Source organism: Arvicanthis niloticus, chromosome 28 (assembly GCF_011762505.2).
Source record: "Arvicanthis niloticus isolate mArvNil1 chromosome 28, mArvNil1.pat.X, whole genome shotgun sequence".
NCBI lineage: Eukaryota > Metazoa > Chordata > Mammalia > Rodentia > Muridae > Arvicanthis > Arvicanthis niloticus.
In genome coordinates, this window is record NC_133436.1 from 1,503,210 (window position 1) to 1,529,699 (window position 26,490).

General features: G+C 44.4%; 1 protein-coding gene across 1 annotated transcript; it reads left to right on the forward strand.

Annotated features, from left to right (window-relative positions):
* The first annotated feature begins 5 nt into the window (after positions 1-5).
* Positions 6-26,283, forward strand: Rgmb (repulsive guidance molecule BMP co-receptor b). Its single transcript, XM_076926539.1, has 5 exons — positions 6-581; positions 1,603-1,678; positions 5,004-5,266; positions 10,096-10,604; positions 23,097-26,283. Exons 2-5 carry the CDS (start codon positions 1,674-1,676, stop codon positions 23,751-23,753), a joined length of 1,434 nt encoding a protein of 477 aa, XP_076782654.1. The 5' UTR covers positions 6-581; positions 1,603-1,673; the 3' UTR covers positions 23,754-26,283.
* Positions 26,284-26,490: the final 207 nt, after the last annotated feature.

Below are 26,490 nucleotides of genomic sequence, written 5' to 3' on the forward strand. Positions count from 1 at the left end.
GGGTGACAACTAGCAGAGTCCGCAGCAGGACGGTGATGCGCCGGGTGGGAAAAGGCTGCGCTGCGGGCCTGGAGGGCGGCGCAGAGGGCGGCGCTGGCGGGGTGAAAGGCGCCTTTGTGCAAACCTGGGTGTAGGACCCGGGGAGAGGAGAGAGCGCGGGTCCTGGAAGCAGGGGGCAGAGGTGTCCCACACTCCATGCCGTCGGGTCTCCAGCAGGACAGTAGGGTACCGCGGTGGAGTAGGGACCGGCGCTGCGGAGGTTGTCTGCCCGCTGGAGCTGGGGTAGCGGGAGTGGGAAGAGAGCAGTTTGGAGGAAGTTGGGGAGAGGGACCTGCCGCCCCGCCCTCTCCCACTAGGTGACAGAGAGGCCCCGCTGGGTGGCAGGGTGCAAGCACTGCCCCGGAGCTCACTCTGGAACCGGCATCTGGAGAGTGGGCCCCCGGGTGGAGCCGCCCGCCTGCCGCCCACCTGGGGCAGAGTGGCGGGCGCGGCGTGTCCTCCCTCCTGCGCCCCGGCCTCGTGGCTTGCAGCTTATTTTCCCAGCTGGCAAGCGTCGCGCTGCAGACAAGGGAATGCCTGTGGTGAGTTGTTTATTTTGTTGAAGTTTGCGGTGGGCCCGGAGGACGTGGGGGGCGAATGGCAGGCAGCGGCCGGGACTGTTTTGTTTAGGTCTTGGTCCACCTGTGTGGTATAAATCTGCCAGACTCCGGGCTGTGGGGTCCAGGGCGAGAAAGCCCCGGAGTTCCAAAAAGCTCCTGGCCATGTTTAATTCGCAATGCCTGGAACCGACTAGAGTCTATGGAAGGCTGCACCCCCACACCCCAGCTTTCCGTGGACGCTTCCCAAGGGACAGTCGCCTCCCGTGACCTGGGAACAGCTGACCACTGAAGTTTCCCCATTCCCTTTCCCATTCCTTGGGGGTAATGGAGCTGAAGCTTTAATGTGAAAGGAGCCCAAGAAAACAGAGAAAAACTTATCGGGGGGGTGGAGGGGAAAGGGGACCCGGGTGGTTGGTGTGAAGTTCGTTCAGGGGTGTTGGGTCGGCCAGCTTCTACAAACTAGGATCCTGTGTTGGCCAGTTTCCCAAACTAGACTGGTGAAAGGCTGCCAGCTGGCTCCTAAGGGAGCCCATAGGAACCCCTGGGGCTGATGTTAGTACAGCCTCGGCTTCGTTTGCCTGGAAGAAAAGCCTAAATACATTAGTGACAGGGTAAAGCTTTTAAGGCCTTCTTGGGAATGAGTGGCTGGCTAATGAGAGGTTAATTTTGTTTCGAAGGGAAGGCTGCACTGGTTTCCTGAGATAAATGGACAGGAAGCACATTACCTCCAAGCACTGGCAAGCGGCTCCCAAATGCTTTTTGCACCTGCCGCTTCTAGCCCTGAGAGCCAGAAGCGGGCCCTACTGGAGTCTGTTAGGGATCAAGGGGCCCGGGATGTAAGCGCGGGTTATGAACCCCTTGCACTCTTCTTGCTCTCTCTCTCTCTCTCTCTCTCTCTCTCTCTCTCTCTCTCTCTCTCTCTCTCTCTCTCTCTCTCTCTCTCTCTCTCTCTCCAGGGGCTCAGCGCTCATACGGAGCCCTGGGGCTCTTCTCTTACACCTAGGTCCTGCATGTTCCGGAGCTTGGGGGCATCCTGATCCCGCTGAGCCCCTTCCAGGTGCAGAAGGGTTAAGAATGATGTAAGTACAAGCCAGGAGCTACAAGCTGCTGGACTCTGGGCTATTCCAGCCCCTTATTTTCAAACACTGTGGAGCAACGAGCAGCAGGGGAGCCCTTACTCCGGAATGGGTTACACAGATCGCTTATTGCAGGCTTCTCTATCCTGGGTGAACTGTTAAGCAGAGACCCTCATGTTAGGTTTCTGGGTATGGAGATACAGTACCTAGGGAACAGTTAAGATTCCATGTAAGGATTTGGGAAATGAAACTGCATCATGTTTAGAATCTATTAACGTTTCTGGCATCCGTTTTAATTACCCATTTGTATGGCCATGGTATAGTATGCTTTGTTGGGTCTCTTTGGTGTACTGTTCTGGTCTCACCACTTCTTGAAAACAAAGAGGAAGAAAGAAAGAATGCAGATGGCAAGACACAAGGTGGATTTTTGGGTTGCTCCAGTTGCCAGGCATCTCACTTTTTTTTCCTAATTAAAATATAAAACTTTTTATAATCGCCAAATTTGTTCTAGCTTCCTCTCTGGGGTTTTCTTTGTCCAGTCCCAAATCCTGCTTAAACGTGGGATGCTGCCCGGGAGCTTGGAGAGTGGCCACCCTGTAAACAACCAAACATGCTCTTGACTTCCAAGCTGATTTCAAATCTTTCTAACACCCAGATTCACCCCAGAGTGTGTCAACGGACCCAATGTCATGAAAATAGAAACCACCTTCTACTTTAATTGAAAAAGAAAAAAAGAAGACACATTTTCCTCTAGCAGCTGAACACTTACGCAGTAATAAAAAAAAGTGCATTGTTAGGCATACATGTCTTAAGCTTGTCAAATTTTACAACAGAGGGGCAATACGGAGCAATAAAACACCTTAGAGATGAATTTTTTTTCCCCCTGTGAACAGTTTTTTTTCCTTGACATCAGGACTTGAAGCAACTCGAGGGTGCCCTCTACTGATAATATCTAGAGCCCCTTGTATTAAAAGAAAGAAAGCAAGCAAAGTCATCAGCAGAGAGACTCCAAATTGAATGTGCTGATCTTTAATTTTTTGTTTATATGAAATGTGATAATAACATAAGGTACCTTTTGGGATATAATTAAATATTGAGGTAAGAAAACTCTACATCTTGCTGTTAGTCAGCTATCTAAAAGCACTTAAAATCTTTATGTGTGAAAACATTTTGCCTGCATGTTTGTCTGTGCACCATGTGTGTGTTTGGTGCCTGTGAAGGTGAAGGGGATTCACCCTGGAACTGGAGTTACAGACTATTGTGAGCTGACAGTGGGCACTGAGAAGTGAACCTCAGGTCTTTTGGAAGAGCAGCCACTGCTCTTAATCACTGACCATCCCTCCAGCTCCAAGCTAAAAGGACTTTTAAGGAGAGTGTCACATGATCCCTCTTTAAAAGAAAGATACTTAATATTTTCTGAACTGTATTTCATGGATTATATGTAGTAACTGCAAGATGGTAAAAATGTTGGTCCTGATAGCATTTAGTATATAGCATTATGTAAAACTGTCAGATTCTTCCAGCCCTCCCCCCCCCCCCCGTGAAAAGTCATTTCTCCAGGCAACTCTGAAGCTATTATTAAGCATATTAAAGATAGACATAAGGCTTGGATTACATCTTAAGTAGTGAAAGGTATGTTTACCACTTGAATCATCATGGCCTGTAATAAGTAATGAAAAATTACAGTAAAAACAGATAGGTCTCCTTCATTAGGGACTTGGTGGTTTGAGGAATTCACAATGTGTCTAATGAGTAAAATGGTGAGACCTAAGGCTCCCCCCCCCATTATCCTTGTCCATTGATTAACACACTGTAACATGTAGAATATTAATGTGTCTGTGGTTGATAGGAGATTCTGAGTAATGTAGCAGATACAGTTGCAAACTGTAATTTAGATTGCGCTAACTGCATTTTAAATGCCAGTCCTCAACAGTTTGGAGAATGGCAGAGGCAAGGGGAAGTAAAGTGGCTCCTTAGGATCACTGACGCCACTCTCCAGAGGAGATACCACTTCACACTAACAGATAACAAATTGGAGCCTACCGTCAACTCCACAAGTGCTTTCTTTTGTCTCCATTAACTAGCCCTTTAACTTGGAGATAGTTTGTGGCGTTTTTGCCCTAGGTTTTGGAGGACAACTCAAGTAGAAACAGACCTACCATTGGATTAATTTAACAGATTTGTGGAAAAGCCACCGAGCAACAAGAAATCGTGGCATAATTGCACTGCATAAAAACTCACCACTCTCATTAATCTAATTACCTTGTAACCGAACACGTTGAAGTTCGCCCAATCCCTGACTCCCGCTCTCCGCTTTGAAGCTGGGAAAATGTCAAAGAAACCAAAACACCAGAGCCTCACGCAACTGCCAGCGAATTCCGCTGGGAGCTCGCAGGTACCTTCTCAGTCCACCCATCTGCTACGGACCTCGGTGTCATCTGAGTATCTAACGCAGCTCTGCTGGACTCTTGTTTTGCCAAGAGACCCCAACAAATTTGCTAAGAGGTTCAGCAGTTGTGATTGGCTGAGACGGGGGTGGGGGTGGGGGTAGGGGAACCTGCTACAGAGAGCTTGGGAAAGCGCTGGCTTCCTGCAAGTGGCTGAAGCCTTCAGGGATAGGACAAGGGGTTGGGGAGGACCATTGAAAACAACGAACAAAAAACAAAAAAAACAAAAAAAAACTAGGAGGAAGCTGAACCTGAAGTTCATTAATTCAAGGAAAGGTTAAAGGCCGGTTCTCCTGGAACGCGGGCCAAGCGAGAGTCGCTGTCGCCCGTTTCTATTGGGTACCAGAAAACAGTGATCGCGGAAAGGGGTGGAGGAGAAAAAGCACAAGGAAGCCGGCAGGAGGGAGGCAGGGCCCTGGCGAAGCTGCCCCACCCGCGGGCGGCGGACACGGAACTTGAGTGAGACGCGAGGGCGGGAGGCACGCTCGCAACCAATGGGGAGTGGAGGAGGAGGGTGACCGGGGGCGGGACCTCCGCGGATTGGTGGGAGCCTGGCGAGGCGGGGCGAAAGTGCGGGGCTGAGATTGATTGACCGTGCAGGCCGCGGTGCGGAGCTCTCCCAGCCGCTGCCCGCTGCTGCTGGTGAGGTCCTTCCGATCCACGCACGTCGAGCCTACGCCAGCTGGGGCTCAGCCGCCCTTGATTTCTTGGCTGCTGTCGGCGCTCGCTCACGGTTTTTGTATCTTTTTCTCCCGCCTCTTTCTGCCTGCCTCCCGCGTCCGGCCGTCTCGATGTCTCTGCGCCCTGTTGCCGCCTCCCTCCGCTCGCGACGCCCTGCTCATCGCGGTGGTGGCGGCGGGTCTCCAACGCTGGCCTGAAAGGAGGAAGAGGAGGAAGCGAGGCGTGCGCCCCGGCCCATGCCGCAGCCCGAGGCCCGGCCCAGCCACTGCGCCCGCGCCGCCGCCCTCGCAGGAGCGCACGAGACCTGCATGGACGGGCATGGGCGTGAGAGCAGCACCTTCCTGCGCCGCCGCCCCCGCCGCCGCCGGGGCTGAGCAGTACCGCCGCCCCGGGCTCTGGCCGCCGTCGCCCCCGCCGCCGCTGTTGCTGCTGCTGCTGCTCAGCCTTGGGCTGCTCCACGCAGGTAGGCGCGCGCCGGGTGGGGAGCGGGCCGCGCGGGCTTTGTTCTGGGTCCGGAACGCCACGGCCCTGGCGGGCGAGCAGGGAACTCACAGTCGTGGGTTCACGCTCCTGCCGCCCCCCCCCCCCCCCCCGCCTCTGGCCTTCGCCCGCGACAGCCGGTGGCCGGGTCTCAGCGTGCGGGGACCGCAAGCGGGACAGACACCCCGGGGCTTTATTGCTCTCGGCAGGAGTGTTTACTGGAGCCCGCTGCGGATCGGGTTTCTGCCACCCTGGTTGTGAAAATGGAGACTGGGAGCCTTGTGCTGTTCCTCCTCTACAGCTGGGGGGTGGCGGCGAGGCCGGGAATCGCACACGGTGCAAAGATTTTGACCCGAGCTTCGGGGTAAATTCCGAAGAAACCTAAGTTAACCGGGATCTCTTTCGGTTTTGCCAATGCTTCGAGCGGAGAGTTTGGCGAATCGAAGACGTGCTTTGAGAGTAGCCTTGTGTTTTCGGTTCCTAGCGGTCTTGACAGATGCTCGCTAGGTGTGGAAGTCGGCAAGGATGCCGCACTGAGGAATGTGCCCTTCGGATATACCTGAGCCTGACCCTTGTGACTGTGGTGCCTATTTTTTTGTTTTCTTTACAAGGAAGTGTCATGTCTTTTTAAGACTTTACCTAGACCGTGAATTTCCCTTTAGTACAAAAATTAAAAGGATCATTGTTTTACATAGATTTCCTTGGAGGCCCTTTGTTCCAATGACACAACGCTATAATCTGGAGAATTCTAGTTTAATATCTCTCAACTGTACTGAAAACTTTTTTACTTGGTAAGATATACCGTGCTAAAATAGCTCGGAGGTCTGTTAAGTAATGGACTAATACAACATTGAAGAGACAACTCTTCGAGGTGTTATAGCAGCTGCATTGTAACACTGTCACTTGGGGAAATGGACTGGTCCTGCTAAAATGTAATAGCCAGTTATGGAATAACGAAGGTTTTAAATTAGTAGCTTTAGATAGAACCTTAGAAAAATGGCTGCATGCGGTTTCATGGAAACTTTTTGTTAATGTTCCAGTATTCCGGAGTGTTGGGGTGAGACATATGTATCCATTATGTCAAAGTGTGCCTTTCATGAAAGGGAAGCTCTTGGCAGCTTGGATATTGGTTGCTATGGGCTCCTTACAGGGTTAGAGGGTAGTTCCTGAAGATTTCCTTGCTGCCCTGTGAAAGGCATGAGAAACTGGACTAAAGGTTTACCGAATTCAGGTGCTTTGGTTAAAGAGTTTGGAAAGGTTCCTTTCACTAGTAACTCAGTCTGTGCTCACGTTGAGAGTGAACCCAAGGCTCTCATGACTCTGAACAACTTGTTGAAGTCGAGCTGCTTTTCAGAGATCTCTTTGAAGAGTGGTTCTATTTGAAATGCAGGGGTTCTTTTCCAGGCCAGGGAACCTAGCAAGTGCGGCTTGCAGATGGGCTGCCATATGTTTTCCGTCTGAGTCCATCCATATCATTTGCCTCTGTGCCCGATATGGCTCCATGGTGCACTCAATTCAGCCTCCACGGATCTCATTTCCTTTCCGATAACCTGGCAGTTGTGCTGCAGTCAAAGTCCTGGTGTGAAGGAAGCTCTCTTGCTTATGTTCATTAAAAAATAATGAAACGAAAGCTCTAGACCACGAATCCTTTAGCACTTACAGTAACTGGCTTGAAAGTACAAGTCACACCAATTGTAGGTCATGACCTGACACCAAAATAGGAAATTTTTCTTTGTCAGTGCAATCTTTTGAATTCAGCCCTTGGGAAACGGCCTGTTTATTTTCCCATGTATTTTATTGTATGATTTTATTTTAAGAAGACCTTTGCAGTTCGTGAGTGAATATCAAATACAGGCCTTCTTGCTTACTCATACACTCCATGGCCTCCTTGGCCACATCCTGGAGAGTGTTTCTGCTCTGCATTGTCTTGGCATTTTGACAAGAGGCTTACATTACAGATTCTAACAGGCAAAGTGTGCATTGTCATTATAAATTCATGAAGCTTGGATATTTCTGGGTGTATGCTACAAATTAGTCATTATACCAGAGCCTGTGATGGAGCTGAAAACGCTGACCTCGAAGCATTTTTTCTTCAGTTAGCCCTCCTCCCCCTGATGCTCTCCACAGCCAAGGATTGTTAGGCCCCTCATCCAAAGCAAAGGAGCTGTTTTCTATGTGATTTCTCAAAGAAGTCAGCACCTACCTAACTTAAGAAAGGGAAAGCTTGACAGTGGGGGGGGTGGGAACAAAAGGACACTTGGAATAAATGCTTGTCTTCTCCCTCCTAAACGCTGGGATTCTGTATCTCCATGCTGTCCTTACTTTTGATATTTTATGACTATTTGAAATAATTATAAGTAACTGTATGTTCAGATAGATTTTATAGACCATAAAAAGAACAAATAGGCCCCACAAGTTTAGCGGAAAGTTCTAGTGCTGTCATTATTTGAGGTCCAAGAGCTGTTCATTAGGGGGCGAGCTTTTACTGGTTTTGTGTTTGCTGTGTATCTTATTTTAAAAGAAGAGTGGTATCATTGTTACCCACTGCTTTTTCAACTATCAGTAACTAACCTTAACACTAGTTAGTTGAATACAGTCCCACCAGGACAAGGCCAGACCTTGGATACCCCTTTCCCTTGATAAACGACTTGAAGGCTTTTGGGATAGTGAATTGGTTTGATTGTTTTTGTCTTTATTTTGTTGTTCAGTAAGATTAGCTGAAAGTAAATGCGTTTGTCTTCAAGAAAAGAATTCTGTAAATAGAGCTGCCTTTGTCAGCGCTACACTGAACTAGTCTTGAATGGACCGAATACAGGAAGATGACTTTGTGATTTTTTTGTTTAAAGTGGTCTGGTGATTGTTGTAAGTCCACAGCTCCAAAATAGTAAAATAATTTTAATATCTTCTATTCTGGTAAAAATGACAATGGGTCTTTGAAATCTCTCAACAGTAACTGATTGTTATCCTCCCACATTTCTCTCCAACTAAAGCCAATAATAGTTTACCATTTAATTAAAATTTAACAATGTTAAGGCACCTTTGAAATCAATATAGAGATTACTAAATAATGTCTTTCATCAGGTGAAGTTTTAAGTGCTGATACCTTGAAGTTTATTGTATCCACATATTGTAATAATTACATATTTAAAAAATAACCCACTGACTTTAATCAGGCATAGTGACATTCACCTGTGATCCAACATTCTGGAAGCTGATACAGAAGGATTTCAAGTTCAAGGTCACCATGGGCTACAATTCAATGAGACCTGCCTTGTCTCAGAACAAAAGCAAAACTAGGCCCTGGAGAGATGGCTTATCTTAAGAGGACTGGCTGCTCTTCCAGAGGATCCCAGTGTGATTCCCAGTACCCACAGGATGGCTCAGCCATCTGTATGTAATTCTAGTTCCAGGAAATCTAACACCATCATCTGGCATGTGTGTGATGCACAGACATACATGCAAGCAAAACACTCATACATATACTACACACACACACACACACACACACACACACACATACACACACACACAAATCTAGCCAAAACCAGTGGACGATCCAGTGATGTCAACCCTACCACCACCACCAATACAAAATGTGAGACATGTTATGCTTAGAAAAGACCATAGAGCTGTTACACCAACTTCCACAACATCCACATTCTTTAGAAGAGGATGTTACTAAGATGTTGAGAAATTAAGCCCTCCATAGGTTAAACACCTACAAGGAATTTTTAAGTAACAAATATGTGTTACAGTTCATTTTATACAATTTGAAATAGAAGGCCATTGTTTCTCTTCAGTAAACCTTTTTTCACTTTTGAAAGGATATATAATTGATTAGTACACATGACTAACCTAGTGTTTCGTCTTTTTTTCTTGTGCTTTGAGACATCTCATGAATTGTTATATAAGAGACAAGTGACAGATAATTTGGATTTTTTAATACAGGACTTTTTATACTTAGGTATTTCATTTTAACTTTTTATCTAAACTGTTAGTTAATTGAGTTAAGAGGGAAAGTGAGTTGTGTCTGTTCACACACACACACACACACTAGGAATTCTTAGCTCTATAGTTCTCTTGATTCCACTTTGAAAAACAGTTTTGATGTTGCATAATTTTTTAGTTGTCTTGTGCTTGTGGTTTGCTTGAGATCTGTGTGACAGACATGTTAAAAGTAAAATCAGATCTTGGGTCAAGTGAATCACTTTTTTAGCCGAGTACTTAGACCTTAGAGAAGCTAAGGTGTTGTAACTGGTTGTAGTGATACAGCTTATTAGTAATGTACTTTGGGAAAAGTAGAAGGACTTACTACTTGAATTTTTTTTCCTTTGATTTTCTTACCCTGTAGCCATACAAAACCAGGTAAAGATACTTTAAACAAACTATAATTTAAAATTTTAGACTTTCTTCGGGTGTGTAGGCTTTAATCATAGCTATGTGTCTAGTGTGTCTCTCCCACTGCTTTCCAAAGCAAATTACTCACATGGCTTTAAAAATCAAAACAGCCCATTCCTTTGGTTTTGCTTTGGAGCAGAAGAATCTTTGATAACTTGGAGGCATTTCTAAACTAGACTCTTGTTCGGTTACCAAAGCCCAAGCTTCAATGCTTCAGTTAACTATATCCACTTTTTCTCCTGATGGCTTAATTTGAGAGACATAATAACACGATATAATCTTATTTGTGGAGGTGTCTTAAAATGGGAGTATATGAGATAGAACAGACAGTTCCTCGGGAGAATACCATCTTCTCATGCTGCCTAGGAAGTGATGGCACAGTTACATGCTTGATCTTGCCTTCTTTTCCCATAGGTGATTGCCAACAGCCTGCTCAATGTCGAATCCAGAAATGTACCACAGACTTCGTGTCCCTGACTTCACACCTGAACTCTGGCGCTGATGGCTTTGACTCTGAGTTTTGCAAGGCACTCCGTGCCTATGCTAGCTGCACCCAGCGAACTTCAAAAGCCTGCCGTGGCAACCTGGTGTACCATTCTGCTGTGTTAGGTATCAGTGATCTCATGAGCCAGAGGAACTGTTCCAAGGATGGACCCACATCCTCCACCAACCCGGAAGTGACCCATGACCCCTGTAACTACCACAGCCATGGGGGAGTCAGAGAACACAGGGTGGGGGACCAGAAACCTCCCAATTACCTTTTCTGTGGCTTGTTCGGAGATCCTCACCTTAGAACTTTCAAAGATCACTTCCAAACATGCAAAGTGGAAGGGGCCTGGCCACTCATAGACAACAATTATCTTTCGGTTCAAGTGACGAATGTGCCTGTGGTCCCTGGGTCCAGCGCAACTGCTACAAACAAGGCAAGTATGGGTCTTTCCCCTTTTTCCACTCAAGTTGTTTGGTCCTTCACACAACTTATAAAATTTGTTGTTATAAAGTCCTAATTTAGAGGAACCATTTGTATATCTTCTTGGAAAGTTATTAACAGGGTTGGTAAAGGTTGGGAATTATTTAATGAGAGATTTTTCCTCTGGCATGTAAGATGTGGGTCTCAACTTAACTAGACAATGATATGAAGGATAAAACATAAACAGTGAAGTTCTCCGGGGAGAAAAGACAAGGCCTGTTTAATGAGAACAATGTGTGCCCTCCCCAGTGCTGTCTTGTGAGCGCTTATGTGTGTGTGACTCTTCCCGAAGAAATCCATGTTCACATTCATCAGATGATGAAAGTGGGTGTTCTGAAAAAAGAAAGCCGTGAAGTAAGCCTGGGGCAGTGGCCCATCAGGAAACATACTTTATTGGAGATTTAGAAGCTATAGTAAATGTTATGGCCATAAGCCAGGCTTCCCCGTGGCAAACCCACAATGGTGCTTTAGTTACTAACCTTTTGGTTACCAAGGAAGTTAAGATTGGCTGTTGCAGAACAGTGCTATATAAGCCTTGTGTAATCTCACACCCTCTTTTAACAGTTTAAGACAGAAGCTAAGAAGAAAGTTGGCAAAATTAAGTTAAGCTTCTCCTGAGCCAATGTCTGTGCGCCTTGTTTTATTTATTTTTGAAGAAATTGATCATGTATAGGGAGAGATCTTCGGTGCCAGTTGCAAGGTGCCAATGTCTTTCTGCAAGGTGGAAGAGTGTCAGGAAGGTCTGGAAGTACCAGTCAGTGCTAAGTAACTTACCTTTCGTAAATAAAGTCAAAGCAGTTTCTCCTAGTTTCCAACTAAACCCCCTCTTTTCCTGTCTTCCCCAGCCACGAACCCCACAGATAGACTGTCTCATCTTGCTTTAATTTCCTATATTCATTATATCTGTTCTTTAGTTGTCATAGACAATATAATTGACCAGGATCTAGCTTTTGAAGTCCTGTGGCTGTTCATTTGACTCCCTCCCTTGCCTCCAAATGTGTGGCATATTTTTAAGTGAGTTTAAATTATTTTACTTGGCATTTTGTGAAGGAGATTTTACAACACCTCAGGAGATATCTGGAGACACCCAGGAGTGTCACAAATCTAAAAATAGAAGCCATTGCTCTTGAACACAGAGAACTGTTCCAGCTCAGCAGACTTTTTAGGGGATCTCCAAAATGTTTATACTTCAACCCTGTAAAATCTCAGGCTTGCCTCTTGCCTTAGCAAATTCTACATCCCAAAATAAAGCTTTCTTTCTCTGGCTCTTATATGTTTATAAATAACTTCTTTCATAGATCTCAGAACATGGGGTTTGTAGAAGTTAGATTATAAAGATACAGGATTATGAAGCTAGTGAGATGGCTCGGCAGTTAAGAGCAGCTACTGCTCGTAGAAGACTGGGGTCAGTTACCAGCACCAACCTGACAGCTCACAACCATGGGACTCAACTCCCTTGATCTAATGCCCTCTTCTAGATTCTGAAGACATTTACATATGTGTACATGCACATGAAGCACATGAGCTCCAGGCACATACACACACAAAAAAAAACTTAAGATAGATACATATACGTGTGTGTGTGTGTGTGTGTGTGTGTGTGTGTGTGTGTGTGTATTTGATTATGAAGTGCTAAGGTAGACCATTGCCAAAAATCTAGGATTACAACAGTCATAAGATACCTCAAACCTGGCAATAGTTATCCATTGTTTAAATAGTTGAGGATTTGGAAGAATTTTGATCAAATTAAATAATAATTTGTTATACACACATACACACATGGAACAATTTAGATTAGCAAATTAATAAAAAATAAATAAAATACAAGTCTGTTTCTTGATCTGGTAAGAGCCAAAGTCTTTGTTCTTTCAAAATGTAGGAAAACTGACAGGAATTCAAGAGGACAGCTGGAGTGTGTGGTTTCTCAGCTGTCCCCATGCTGCTCAGCCATACTCCATGGTCCTTCACTCCAACGCTTGCTGCCCTGCTTCATTTTTGTGTTCTCCAGGACACCCAGATATCCAAAAGGCTGGTTTTGATGCCCTGTCTCAAGACCTGATACGTGTTGCTGGAATCAACAAAGGCCTAAGACTGTGCTGCACAAGCTTCCCTTTAAGGACTTTAGAGAGAAAGTGGTAGTGAACATAAAAGCCATGAGGCACAGCATCCTTACAAAATAACGTTCTAAGCAAAATCTGAATTTTCTTTTCTAAGTCTGCTTTAAAACGTTTTCTCTTTTAAAAAAGAAATTGGGAAGGTTTTCTTCATGTGAGTCTCAGCACACAGCAGCCTTTACCTTTTTTATCTCTGACAAGTACTGGATGGAGGGGAAGCGGTAAAAAGGAGAGAAGGCTCGTTTGGGTTTCAGTCCTAGCTCCACTGAATCCACCGCTTTGAGCTTCAGGCAAGACAAGATACAAGCATCCAGTTGTCCAGAGGGAGGAGAAGAAAGATTGTCCCTAGGGAGACTAGGGACAAGGTGTAACTTTCTGGGGAGGTGGCTTTCCACCTAGGTGCCACCTGCTTACCACCCTCTCCCCAAATTGTATCCTATATGAATCCACAGGGGTTATTCCATCAGCTTAGAATGCTTCTGGTAAACAGTAGGGTACCAGCCCAATCTTCAGGAGGTATACTTCGTTTTCTCACTGAGAATTTCTGGATCTACCCAGACTAGTGTTGAGTGAGTCAGCACTGTGTGAAGTTGAGATCAAACCTTCCTTGTGTGCATCTTCCAAGACCTGTGTGCTGCATCAGTGTACTTAAAGAGTGACTGTGCCCCGTGGAAGGCCAGCTGTCAGGTAGAGCTGTTACATTTAAACATCCATGTCAGTGTGAGAAATGCTAGACCCTAGGTATTTTACTCAGTGACAACCGGCTTCTGGGAACCTGGCTTCTTGAGCCAGCTACCTTCAAGCTGAACTTAGTGAGGTCTCTCTTCCAAATATATCTCCCACCTGTCACCAAAGGACACCCAAACAGATTAAAGCAAGATGAAGTCACTGCACTCGGGGACATGTATTAACTACACTTTCTTTTCCACATATGAGCCGTGAGTGAGTTAACATAGATAGGCCTATAGTCTAATGTGGCTTTACCTCTCCATATCCACTCTTCTCACCACACACTGGCTCTCCCCTCCCCATGAGAAAAGAAGGGTTTGTTTTTGTTTCCAGGTGGTCATAGTGTGCCCAAGTATGCTTTCTCAGGGCCTCCAGGTTTTTGTTTATACCTTTGCGCGCTGGAAGAGACGGTACTAGTGGACCAGCTTGCCAGATAGATATGTTACTCAAGGTGGGAAGCCAGGGCAAGTTTTTCATCTCTCCACCCCGGGGCTGCAAGAGTTTCTGCCACACCTACACACATCACCTCATCTCAGATAGACATCTTCCCCACCTTTGGCTGTGAGAGGCAGCTGCAGGCATGCAGGCACTGAACGTGAAGTGGGGGTTGGGGAATGGAACTAGAACGGGAAACATTGGGAACACAGAGATAAAAAGGGTTTCCTGTTGGGGAGGAGGCAGTCACACCTTGTCAGTTCCAGAGAAGCACATGGCAGTGGCTGTCCTGTACCTTACATGCCCCAGAGGAGCCAGGTGACCTATCCTGGAGACTCCTGGCTTAGTGCCTTTGCTTTGTGCTTTCTTTGCCACTTTCAGATGGCACATATCTATCCATTCAATGGCTTGGGTTTCTGTTCTCAAACAGAGATCCTTAGAGAGGATACTTAAATTCGTGGTCACAGAAGGCAGTTAGAAAGTAAAGTTTTTGATCCTTTTTATATGTGCCCTGTATTAAAATTACGAGACAAGAGTAGAGTTTTGTGGTAGAAGGCTTGACTCTCGTGAGTTACCTCCCCAGACCTACAAAGGATGAAAATGAAAGTAGACATTTTTTTTTTAAATCCTCAATCTCAGGCTAACAGAATGACTCAGTGGGTAAAGCCACCTGTAGCTAAGCCTTACAACCTGAGGTTAGCTCCTAAAACTAAAGTGGTAAGGAGACCTGACTCTACAGATGGGCTCTGATCCCCACATGAGCTTCCTATGCACACACAGTACACAGATAAAATGTCATGTAAAAAACTAAGAGTAAATCAGTTTCTCAAGTACGTCTTCAACAGCCTTTCAAAGTACTCCTCAGTTTAAATACTTTCATGTTACCTACCTAACATTGGCCATATTTTTAGTAATTATTTTCAACAGTATTCATTTGCTTTACTTTTCCCTTTAATTTGTATGTAATCATGTTCTTTCCCACTTCTCTGGCTTTCTATAAAATACTTAAATCTCATGTAAACACATTAGAGGTAGGGAAGATTTCGAACCACACATCCTGGGCTCCCTCCTTGAGCCAGAGAAAGGGTTTGCTGTAAGGCAGGTTGCCTTTAAGAAAAGGGATGTTCATTGTGCTTCCCTGAGCCAGGTGACTATTGGCCATGTAGGACACTCTAGTTCTTGCAGTGGCCACCAGCTCCTGCTATCCTGTTGGCGGCACCCAGTGCCTAGCCCAAGCAGTTTTGTAATATCTATGCTCTCAAGTTCTTTAGCTGCTTTCTTGGAACTTCTGAGAGTTTCCATCAGACACGTGGACAGCTTGGTTTTATTTCCTTTTGGCTAATGTCTTTCTTAAGCCGTGTAGCCTAATGTTTCCATTCTGATAGAACCCACCAGTTGTTGGTAGCACTAGAACATGTGGCCACTTCTTTCTGATAGCCCTTAGACACTGCACAGCAACAGTGGCCGTGCAAATCATTCTGGATCATTATCTGTTGCTTAGACGTGGCCTGCAAAAGCTTTCAGCTGTCAATTTAAATGCATCTCCAGATCAAGGTTTGGAAATCTGTCCTCTCTTGACCTCACACCTTAGAATATTTTTTTTTTCTTGCAGCCAGGTTTCTACGACGATTTGTTTTAATAACTGTGGATACCTCTGAGCTACACAGTAGTGACCTTTTATTTTTATCAATGAAGATGTTCCTCTTTCACTTTGGTTGAATTGTGCTTGGATGTATGGACCCTGTTCCTGCATGTGTTGGTAGTCATGGTGTAGAGAGGTCTAATTTTAGAAGTATCTAATCATTGATTGTGTGTGTGTGTGTGTGTGTGTGTGTGTGTGTGTGTGTATACAAACACACACATATATATCACAAAAACAAATCACAAAATATGTGTGTGTATATATATATATATATATACACACACACACACACATGAGAATGATAATTATAGTCATTTGTTCCTTATGAACCTTCTTAACTACAAAGATGCTAGTTTATAGATGTAGCTCCCTTGATGTAATAATTTCTGATAAAAAATGTCATTAATTTGGTGCTGCTGCATTTTTTTTTTAATCATCATGTAGGAGATGTAGGGGTGAATGTAGCCTCTGCATTGTGTGAGCACATACCCGAATTGTACAGCATCAGACAAGGGTGGATTTGTGTGTAGACCCAGCTGTCTCAGAGCTTCTTGGTAGAATGCATTGATTCCCAGAGACATTAGTTAGCAGGTTGGCACAGGTGTCAGGAAGCCATCCAGAGAGAGCATCTGCTGTGGAAGTGTGTCCCGGGGCCATCACCCAAGGGACCCCTCCTGCCTTGCTTGCTCCTGGGATTTGGCACTTTAGGTTCCCACCTCACACAGGTAGTACCCCTCACCTGCATCCGTATCCCCACTGTCACCAGTCTTTAACTTTCAGGGTCCCATCTAATTTTTAATGAGTCATTAAAGTCATGTGTTAGACATTTTTGTCATTCCTGGATTTTTATTTTAGAAACAGCACTGAAATGTTAAAGAATGGGTTTTAGAAGAACAAATGAGCTCTGCTTCTGGGTGGGACTGGGTCTGCTGTCCTTCTCAGTTTCCCCAGAAGGCTGCTGTTTGTACTGGATTATAAGGTGTTAGCCACAGGAACTACCTTGTGGTGTAGTTTCAGTAAACTGCCTGGAGGTAGAAATATTTCCAAGTGCATGTTGGGAAAGTAAGGGGAAAGGAAGACTGTCACTAGGTGCCTGGTGTGTACAGTACAAGAGCATTTTGTAAGACAGATGGGCTTCTTGGTTATTTTTATGCTGTGCTTTTCAAATAAGGTATTGCTTTGGTTTTTCCACATGTGTTAAAATACTCGGTAAGACGTTCTTTGCCATTTTTTAATCTTCCTGACACTGCCCACTCCCTAAGTCCCAGATGTCCTTCCTTGGAAGGAGGAGAACTTCTAAAACCCCCCTTGGTAAGTGAAATTAAAGAGGTTTGTCCAAGCCAGGCAGGATTCCTTGTGTGGTGTCGGCCTCTGCTGCCGCAAAGCAAATCCACACTCCTTCATAGTTTACGGCAGGGGCAGGAAGCCAAGTCTGATACACGGCTCAGAGTCAGAACTTGTTCTCTGTCAAGTTTCCAAATGTATCTTTCTGCCTGGTTCAGTTTTCTTTGAGTCAAACTTTCGAGGTGAAGGTTGAGAAGGAAACCCTGGGTGGTTTGTTGGTGTTCCCTGGTGGTGGTGTTTCTCCAGTTAATGCTAGCCAAACACTTTCTGCCTCTGTGGAATGTGGCCTGAGAGTTACCTTTGGTGAGCAACAATGAAAATGAGACAACAATAGAACTGCAACATGAAAATGTTCCCTATCTGGGTTTCATGAAGCTACAGCAATGAAAATGTTTTCCCCGTTTTGTCTTTATTTGTTTTGACTGCCCTAAAACTTGCTCTTCCAGTGTTTGGATTTTGTGTGCTTGTGGGTGGGGTAACTTAACGAAGTGCTCAGCCTGTCTGAGTGGTAAGGAGCAAGAGCTAACACACCTAAGAGAGATAAAAGTAGACAGCCTTGGAGTGAACCTATGGTACTCTTGGATCCTACATAGAACTCAAGTGAAGCCAGCTTGCTAGAGACTGGGAGCTCTTTCTGCTCCACTTAGCTGATTATTTCAGTACTTGAGGCTGCATCTGACAGAAGAATTCAGCTAATTCTGGTAGGGTTTTTTTGTTTTTTTTTTTTTTAATGTTGACACACACATAGTGGATGGAATGAATACCACAGCATTTAAACATGAACTTCTCATCTCACCTGCAAGTGAGTGCTCTTGAAACAGATTCGGGGTTCAATCTGGACCTACAGATGTTTGTCAGGTACTGACATCTTCCACTCTTCCTGCTCAGGAACAAGGGTAATTTTGGCCAGTTACTGACTTTTTAAAACATATGGTCACCAATTCTGACTGTCTCAATCCTTTTCTTTTCTCGTGTTTGTGTGTGTGTGTGTCTGTCTGTCTGTCTGTCTTTGGGAACTTGAAATTGAACCTAGACCTGGCAAGATCTGTGTATATTGTGAAGAAGTAAAGGATTATTCTTCCCTTTCTAATGCCGAGATGAAATCAGAGGCCATGGTTTCCTACTCACAGTTTAGGAACTACAGTGGAACCTAGACCCTGATCACTTGCCCGACCTGAAGCCCCGCCCTTTATCCAGAGGGCATGTCCCCTGGAAACTGGGGCCTGCTGTGACAGATTCTGCCTAGCTGAGGGCTACTGCCCCCACCACAGCTCTCAACTTTTGAAGTATTTTTAGCCTCTGATCTGAAATAGTGTCAACCTTAGTCTATAATATTTCTCGGCCCCCTCATAGTGCAAAGTCTGAACCCAGACTTTTGGAGTTTTTGAAGTTGCTGAGATGTGCAGGCCTGGAGGGCTTGCCTCCTCATGCTCAGCGTGGTGTTACTCTGGTGTATAGAAGGAAGTTGGCTAACTTCCCCGTCTCTGTGCCTATTTTTGCTTCCCGCCTTCCTTGTTTTAATTATATAGAAACTGGTTTTTTAAAAGTTGGCATTTCTGTGCCTGTTCGTTTTGTGTTATCCCTGGGCCAGATTGCTTTCCTTCTCGGAGCTTTTTCCAGCGACTGGGCTCGGTGCTTCTCTGGACCACCCTAGCAGCCTTCAGCAGTGGGTGTCCTTCCCCTTTGGTTTGGCTGCTGAATTCTCCATCTGCTGCCAAGTACCCCTTCAGTGGCCAAAGCAGCCCCTGTTCTTGCTTGTGTTCATTACCTAGGGCAACACTGAAGGCTGCATCCTGCCCATAAGTGCTCTGAACTTAGAACTCCCTAGAAGCAAACATGCCTGATACCTGTTTTGAAGGCAAATAACCTTAGTCTCGCCCAAACCCTAAAAGAAATCGAGGGTAGGATTTTTAATATGCTGTTCACCTTATAAATGTATGCTATCTTAACTAATATCATCCTATCCAATAAAAGCATTTAGCAGCTTATACTTCTGCAATTCTTAGACTTTCTGTGAGTATAATATCTGATGTAAGCTAAATAGTAATTGTAAAATTGCCTTCCAGTTTATTGAGTTTACAGCTTCCTAACAGACCGTCTCCCTAGATGCTTTTGGGAAAATTGTCAGTGACAGCATGTATCCCCCACCTAGCATTTACTATACTACATATAAACTCTTGTCTGGGTTCTGCATCAAATCTTTCAGACAGAAAGTTAATCTAAATGAGTGTGTGTGAATTTTCTCCCTGTTTCACAAACATGAGAGAGAGAGTTACCCTCATTTTTATGTAACTAAAGGTCAGATACCTCCGTACCTGCACAGTAGAGGCCTGCCCCAGCTATACTCCACTCTGGTGACCCTGAAAATCAAGTAAGGTGCAGTTGAGGGCCTCAGCTTCTTCCAGAGATTCCTCAGTGGGCTTCTCAGCATTGAGAAAAGTGAGCCTCCTGAGTAGAATTTGGGTGTGTTAGGGATGGAGACAAAGCCATGTGGATGAAGGGTGTGCTGTTATTGGAATGGTCTTGTTATTCTGTCTAGAGGACTGAGGGAAAAAGCCAGATTCCACTTACAAGTGCAGGCCTGTGGGGCCCCTGACCCAGTCTTGGTCTCCTTGAGGGTCTGCTGTTTTTTCAACATAATTACACCCAGGTGACTTGACAACATGAATATATTAATTAATTAGATGAAATAAACCTTATTTTAACTTCCTTGTACAATGGGCAAAATTTTGACCAGATACAAATCAGATTACCTTTCAAGTTCATTTCATTGCTGCAGGTTCAATTCTAGTCCCACGTTTAGCTATAAAAGCCCAGTTCTCTTGCTGAGGATTCATTGCACTTGCAGTGTTAAGTGGTCTGACTGAACCCTGATAAATGTTTCTTCCACAATGTATACAGAGCTACAGTATATACAGAGAACTGACTGCAAAGCCTTTGGGGAATTGTGTTTTAAAACCTGTGTGTGGTGTTTTCCAGGCTGGTGTATCTTGGGAAGATTTCTCTGTATCCTGATGAGGCAGGGCCTGGATTTTCCTCATGACTTGTTCGATTCCATTCCATATATTTCCTTTACCTGCTGGCTGGAAAGAGAGTCGAGCAGGTGCCTCTTAACCCGTGGGTGTTCTCAAACACCTTTTCACAGGGGGTGGCCTTAGACCATTGGAAAGCACAGATACTTATGATTCATAACTGTAGCAAAATCACAGTTATGAAGCAGCAACAAATAATTTAATGTTTGGGGTCACTACAACAGGAAAAACTGTATTAAAGGATCACAGCGTTAGGAAGGTTGAGAACCACTGCTCTTGATTTTACAGCAGCCCTTAAGTTCTTTTTGCCTTTTGTATGTGGAGAGGTTGATTTGTAGCTGCTCTTCCTCATGGCCTTGTGGGTGGTGGAGATCTCAGGAGTGAGATTAAAAATGTATGAGGGGAAAGCTGGAGCAATTTGCCTAAGGTGGGGTTAAGAGGAACTAGACAGAGGAGGCTTAACAAAAGACATTGATGTTTTAAATGCACAGAAATGCCACCCATCAATAATAAATGGTGTGGCGTGAACAGATGTGACAAATTGAGTTATTACTGCATATGGATCAGTCAGTTAGTGGAGGGAGCAAGCAGCATAGCCAGTGTTTTATTACAATTTTTAAATGCTGAGTGAAAGCTGTAAACAATTTGCATACCCATTCTAGGATTTTGATGGCTGCTATGTGAGAATTCTTAAAGTTAGAATTTGTAGAAATTCCAGTGAAATTTTGTATATTTTTGAAGTGAGAATTATTACAGATGAACAACTTTGCTTTTCTGGAGAGGTAGACAATCTAAAATGGATTTTGTGCCGGTCACAGCTGAGTGCTTTCTTGTTGAGAGTGTCTGTTGTAATTGTTCTGAGGAATGGCATCGCATTACAAAACTCAAGTCATGTGAAACTGCTACCCAGAGTTTTTTCTACATTGCATTGATTATGAATCTTGGTCCCTGCTCAGTACACACTTAAACTACAAAGGACTTCTTAGGGACCCTTTCCCATGCTCTGAGGTTGTTTCAGCCCCTCAGCATGTTGATTCAACAGATAATTCTATATATATGATCAAGTGAGAAATAGCAAAGTAATTTTATCAGACAGAAAGTCTCTTCAAGTAAAATGGGTAGACAAAATCTGTACAACAGAGTAGAATATTTGATAAGTACAAGTCCTAGAGAATACTTGTTCCCCATGTTCCCTGTATCACAGAGGGTAAGTATATGAGGGGTGTTTAAAATGAGTCCGGAGGTCCAGAGTTGGAATTGCTGTGCCTAATGAAAACAGCAAGCTTGGTTAAACATGAAACTATTCAACTTATCTTAATATTGACTCCTGTGTGTCCTTTTTGGTAACTTGTTTGCAATTGGATCTCTCTGCTTTGTTGCCCCAACAAAAGTGAATTCCTTTTCTCTCTTCCTAATGTGAACAAAATGTTCATAGTTCTTGCATGGAATGCCAAGTTGGTTTAAACAAGTTTGTTAGACCAGAAAGACACATTACTGAGTTGTTAGATTTTCTGGGTTTTTGAAAGTGTCTCAGTTGAGCGGATTTTCATACTGAGGATCATGACTATGTAAAACAGTGTTACTGACTTTCATGTAAGGTTAACCATCCGCGTTTTCTGTCCTTCCTCCAGTGTTTTCAGGTACAGAGTTTACTGAATTAATCTTCTCACCTCCTATCCCAGCTTGTCTTAAAAGGGGGCTTGTCAAACTGACTTTAGAGCCACCAAATAAATCTGTTTTATAGTCTCCTTAGATACCCACCTCAGAACGCCTCACAGGGGAAGGTCCGGTGTCTAGAGTGAGCAGTTCTCCTGAAGTCATCTCTGGTCACCTTCTCTGGCTTGTTAAGGAGGTGTTGAAATGTGAGAAGGGCTGGTCGTAGTGAAATCAAATTGTGGCTCTGGGTAATTAGGAGAGAAAGCCCAGGGTTTTCACAGTGCCTTGTCTGGCTTTGGGTTGCAGCTGCAAACAACGGATATGAACTTAGCCAGTTGCTGCAGTGCAGCTGGCTCAGATCTGGGCTTTGTAACTGGCTGAAGTCAAATGAAATGGCTGGAAAATTCCAGTCAAGTAACACCAGTGGGAACATGTGGAATTAAATAGTGTGAGCAAATGCTGGCTGACTCGGGGAAAAACTTCAGACATGAGCTTGAGGGTGGTAGTCAGGATTTGGGGGGCATTTCTGGCCTTTTAAACAAGGGTCCATTGTTTTGACTAGTTTCCTTGCAGGAGCTGAGAGTCTCCTGCCATCGGAGTTTCTTACAGAATGTGTGGCTTGTCTGCCTCCTTGACTCAAGTCATCCAGTGTCCTTTATTCTATTTTTTTTATTTAAAAAAAAAAAAAAACAGAACATACAAACTGTTACTGCATAACTAAGCTGAATCTCAGAGGCTGTGTCAGATGGTGCTGCGGGAGTGGCACACACAGCCTCTGTCCCTTCCTAGTTACCCTCTCTCATCAGAAGCTGGCTGCAAAACTGGGAGCAGGTTCATTTGTTACAGTTTTTATAAATGTTGTAATAAAAGGATTCCACAAGGAAGAAAGCAGGCTTACTGAGGAAGGTTCTGTATCTATCAATGGCTAGTTTTGGGGGTTGTTTGTTTGTTTGTTTTTCTCCCAGAACTATTTGCTTCATTTGGAAAATTAAGAGCTTACTGGGAAAAGCTGTAAGGAGTCAGGGGCCCTGGTGGTGTTTGGGGAAAACATCTTCTGTTACTAGGTTTGGGGCATGTTATCTCTGCCAGTGCTTGAGAGCTATGCTTGCCAAATAATTCCCTGTCACAGGGATTAAGCAGTGATGTAAAACATTTGATTAAGAGACTTACAGAAATCTCTCCCGAGGCACATGATTGGTAGTTGTTGCAGACACCCCCTCCCCCGTCCCCAAAGAGCCTCTTGTTTGTCTCTCAGTATTTATATTGGGTTAATAGTGATGAGTCATGCAAAATGGAGATAGTCCAATGAGTGATCTCTGTAGAAGGCAGGGCTCTGTTAGATATATCAGTAATTAAGTCCCTAGAAGCTTCTGTATATCTTAGCAAGGAACCCCAACCCTCATCCTCCTCTCCGAAGAAGGCGTAGGGAACTCTGCTGTGGAGTGGTCCACTCCCCTCCAGCTGTGTTAACTTGTACCTCTTCCACCCCACAGATCACAATCATCTTCAAAGCACAGCATGAGTGCACGGATCAGAAGGTATACCAAGCTGTGACAGATGACCTGCCAGCTGCCTTTGTGGATGGCACCACCAGTGGGGGGGACGGTGATGTGAAGAGTCTTCACATCGTAGAGAAGGAGAGTGGCCGCTACGTAGAGATGCATGCCCGCTACATAGGCACCACAGTGTTTGTACGACAGCTGGGTCGATACCTAACCCTCGCTATCCGGATGCCCGAAGACTTGGCCATGTCCTACGAGGAAAGCCAGGACTTGCAGCTGTGTGTGAATGGCTGCCCCATGAGTGAGTGCATCGATGATGGGCAAGGCCAGGTGTCTGCTATCCTGGGGCACAGCCTGCCTCACACCACCTCAGTGCAGGCCTGGCCTGGCTACACACTGGAAACTGCCAGCTCCCAATGCCACGAGAAGATGCCAGTGAAGGACATCTATTTCCAATCATGTGTCTTTGACCTGCTCACCACTGGTGATGCCAACTTCACCGCTGCGGCCCACAGTGCCTTGGAGGATGTAGAAGCGCTGCACCCAAGAAAGGAACGCTGGCACATCTTCCCCAGCAGCCATGGGGGACGCAGTGATTTGCCTGTAGGTCTTGGACTCACATGCTTGATCCTTACTATGGTTTTGTAAGATTTGTTTGTTGTTTTTGTTTTGTTTTTCTGGGCTTCTTTTTTTTTTGTCTATAACAAAATTTTAAATATATATTGTCATAATATATTGAGTGGAAAAAGTATATATGTATATACCATGTATATGACAGATGTTTGTCCTGGAACACCAGATTGTACATTATGTGTTTGGCTGTTTTCACATATGTTGGTTATAGTGGTTTTTTTTTTTTTTTTTTTTTTGATTGTATCAATTTTATTTTGCCGTTTTGTGAAATGTTTTATAATGTCCCTACCTTGGGACCTCTTAGAAAGCACTTTATTTTTTATATATTAAATATTTATGTGTGTACCTGGTTAATATGTACAGTGCATATACACAGACACCAACCACAGCAATCCATTTGGAGGTAACTAGTTTGTAGTTCCTCTGGTTGTTCCTCCTGCACTTCCTGTTGAATGCTACTGATTGCTACTGATTTGCCAAGGTCCTCGGTTCCTGATGGAGCTGTCTCCCTTCCGTTGAAGTGTCAGTTTGAGAGGAAAGTTGTCTCCTCACTTGTAAGTACTTTTGATTCTTAAAATGTGGATCTCACTAAAGAGCCCTGTTTCTAACAGTGCACTTTTTCAGAACATGGAGACATTAGTGCTATAACTGCAGCCATTACACGTATGTGCATTTGAGCACCAGTGGCCTATTAAGTTGACCCTTCTGAAGCTGCTGTTTGTTAAGTCTGGAGGTGGCCATTTCAAGTAAATACCAGGCATCATCTTATGCCCCGGCTAGTGACTCTTTCTCATCCTCTGGACCTGTTTAAATTTTACTTTCCCACCCATTAACTTTTTAAGCAAAACAAAATCATCAACTTAGAAGAGCTCATGCCTTGCCCTCCTTTGTAATTTGTAAAATTCACGTTCTTAACTTTCTCCTTGGCTGCTTGGAGTCCTACCAGAGCTCTCTGGCTCTGCTCCAGCATCTCCTTAACCTCCCCTCAGGATCCCAAACACTTGGCTATTAGTGCTCCTCTGATATTAAGTCCAGGAGTACAGCCTTGAGAACAGAAAATCTGTCTTGGTGTATATTAGTATGCACTTGCCCGTGGTTGCTGTTGAATCCTGATGTTCATAACTAGGCATTTCACTCCCCAAGTAATCTCTGTCTTTTCAGCTCTCTGCCATCCTAACACCTGTAGTTAAATATTATAGGTACCTGCCGGTTAGTGAAGTCCTCATCAGGTAAAATCTCTCCTTGCCTCTTCCATTTTATTGCTGGTACCAGCTATAAAAGGGACGTAACAGAAGACAGTGAAACTAGCAAAATTAACTCCTGAATAGTATTACTATATCTAAATGTGAGTGTTTGGTTCCAAGAGTGATAGGATTTGTGTTTTGATATTTAAGGTTTGCATTAATGCAAGCAAAAGGTACAAACCTTAAATAATGTTGTTGGGACAAGGCAATGCAAAGTGTCAAAGTGTCCAAAGGCAAAGTGTCCTATTGGCCAGTGGGACTGACAAAGGCTAGCAGCAAACAAGGAATCTTTTGTGAAGTTGTGTTTCTTAGAGAAGTGATATCATCAATGGGTGGGATTGTGTGTTCATTTAGAAGTGGCAGATTCTCACCTTGGGGGCAGTTATGAAGGCACCCTGCTTTGTATTCTTAAAGGTTGAACTTAAGAGAGTTAGGATCTAGCCCTGTAAAAGAAGGTTCTTCTAAGAAAGCTGCATTAAGACTGACCAACTCTGAGCTTTGAAGCATGGCCACTTGTTCGCGTACGGAGCCATGTGCCAAGTTCAGAAGCTGTCAATAGCTAGTAACTTGTAATTGAGTAGAACAGGGGAGGGAAATTGTTGGATACTTTTAACCACTATTTTTGTGCAAATATAAAAGTAAAATAGAAGTTTCTACAGTGTCTGCCTTTATAGAGTGTGTGATTGATACACCTTTTATCCTTTTGAGGAGAACAGAGCCACCGTGTCTACCCATAGTTTGGAAAAGAAAGTTTGCTTGTTTAGTTGTATTGTTTAGCTGGGAAGGATGCCTGTGAGATATACTACAGCAGTAGTATTAGTAATAGTGTGATGGGTGTTCTCCTTCAGAATTGGTGTTCCTGTGCATCCTTTACAGTTCCCACAAATAACTTGTAGAGATAAAGGACTTCTGTACAGAAGGGCCAGGTCTTCTTTGGGGTTTCTAAGGAACATACTGCTTAAGCTTGTCTCACCAAGTCCATAGCCAGAAGAATTTCAGACCATGCTGTCAAATAGGCTATAGGTTTTCATGGGTCTCCTGGGAGAGCTTAAAACTTGGGGCAAAACACGAATTTTCACAGATCTTCCTTCCCACGTCTCTCTCAGGAAAGACTCAAAAAACACACTGCCCCCTTGGCTCTGCTTGAAACCCTCACCCCATTGTGCCGAGTCTTTGCAGAGAAACCTGTAGATGTGGTTTTTCATAGGTATATGAGTAAGTATCTGTGTAAAAACAGTGGAGTGTGTAGTATGTAAATACATTAAATTATTATGCTAGAAAAATAAAGTTACAGACCCTGCTGTCCGATGTCTGTTCTGTGATTATAGTGACACCTACTGGAAGAGCTGAGAAACCTCTGCAGAAGAAAAAGGGAGTTAATAAAATCCTAACCATTTTTTGATGAGGTGTACCACCTGTCCCCCTAGCTCACTTGATTGCTACTGTAGTTTTTCTCTTATAACCAGTAAGCAGTTACAAATAAAGCAGTGTCCCACTTGTCCTGAGAT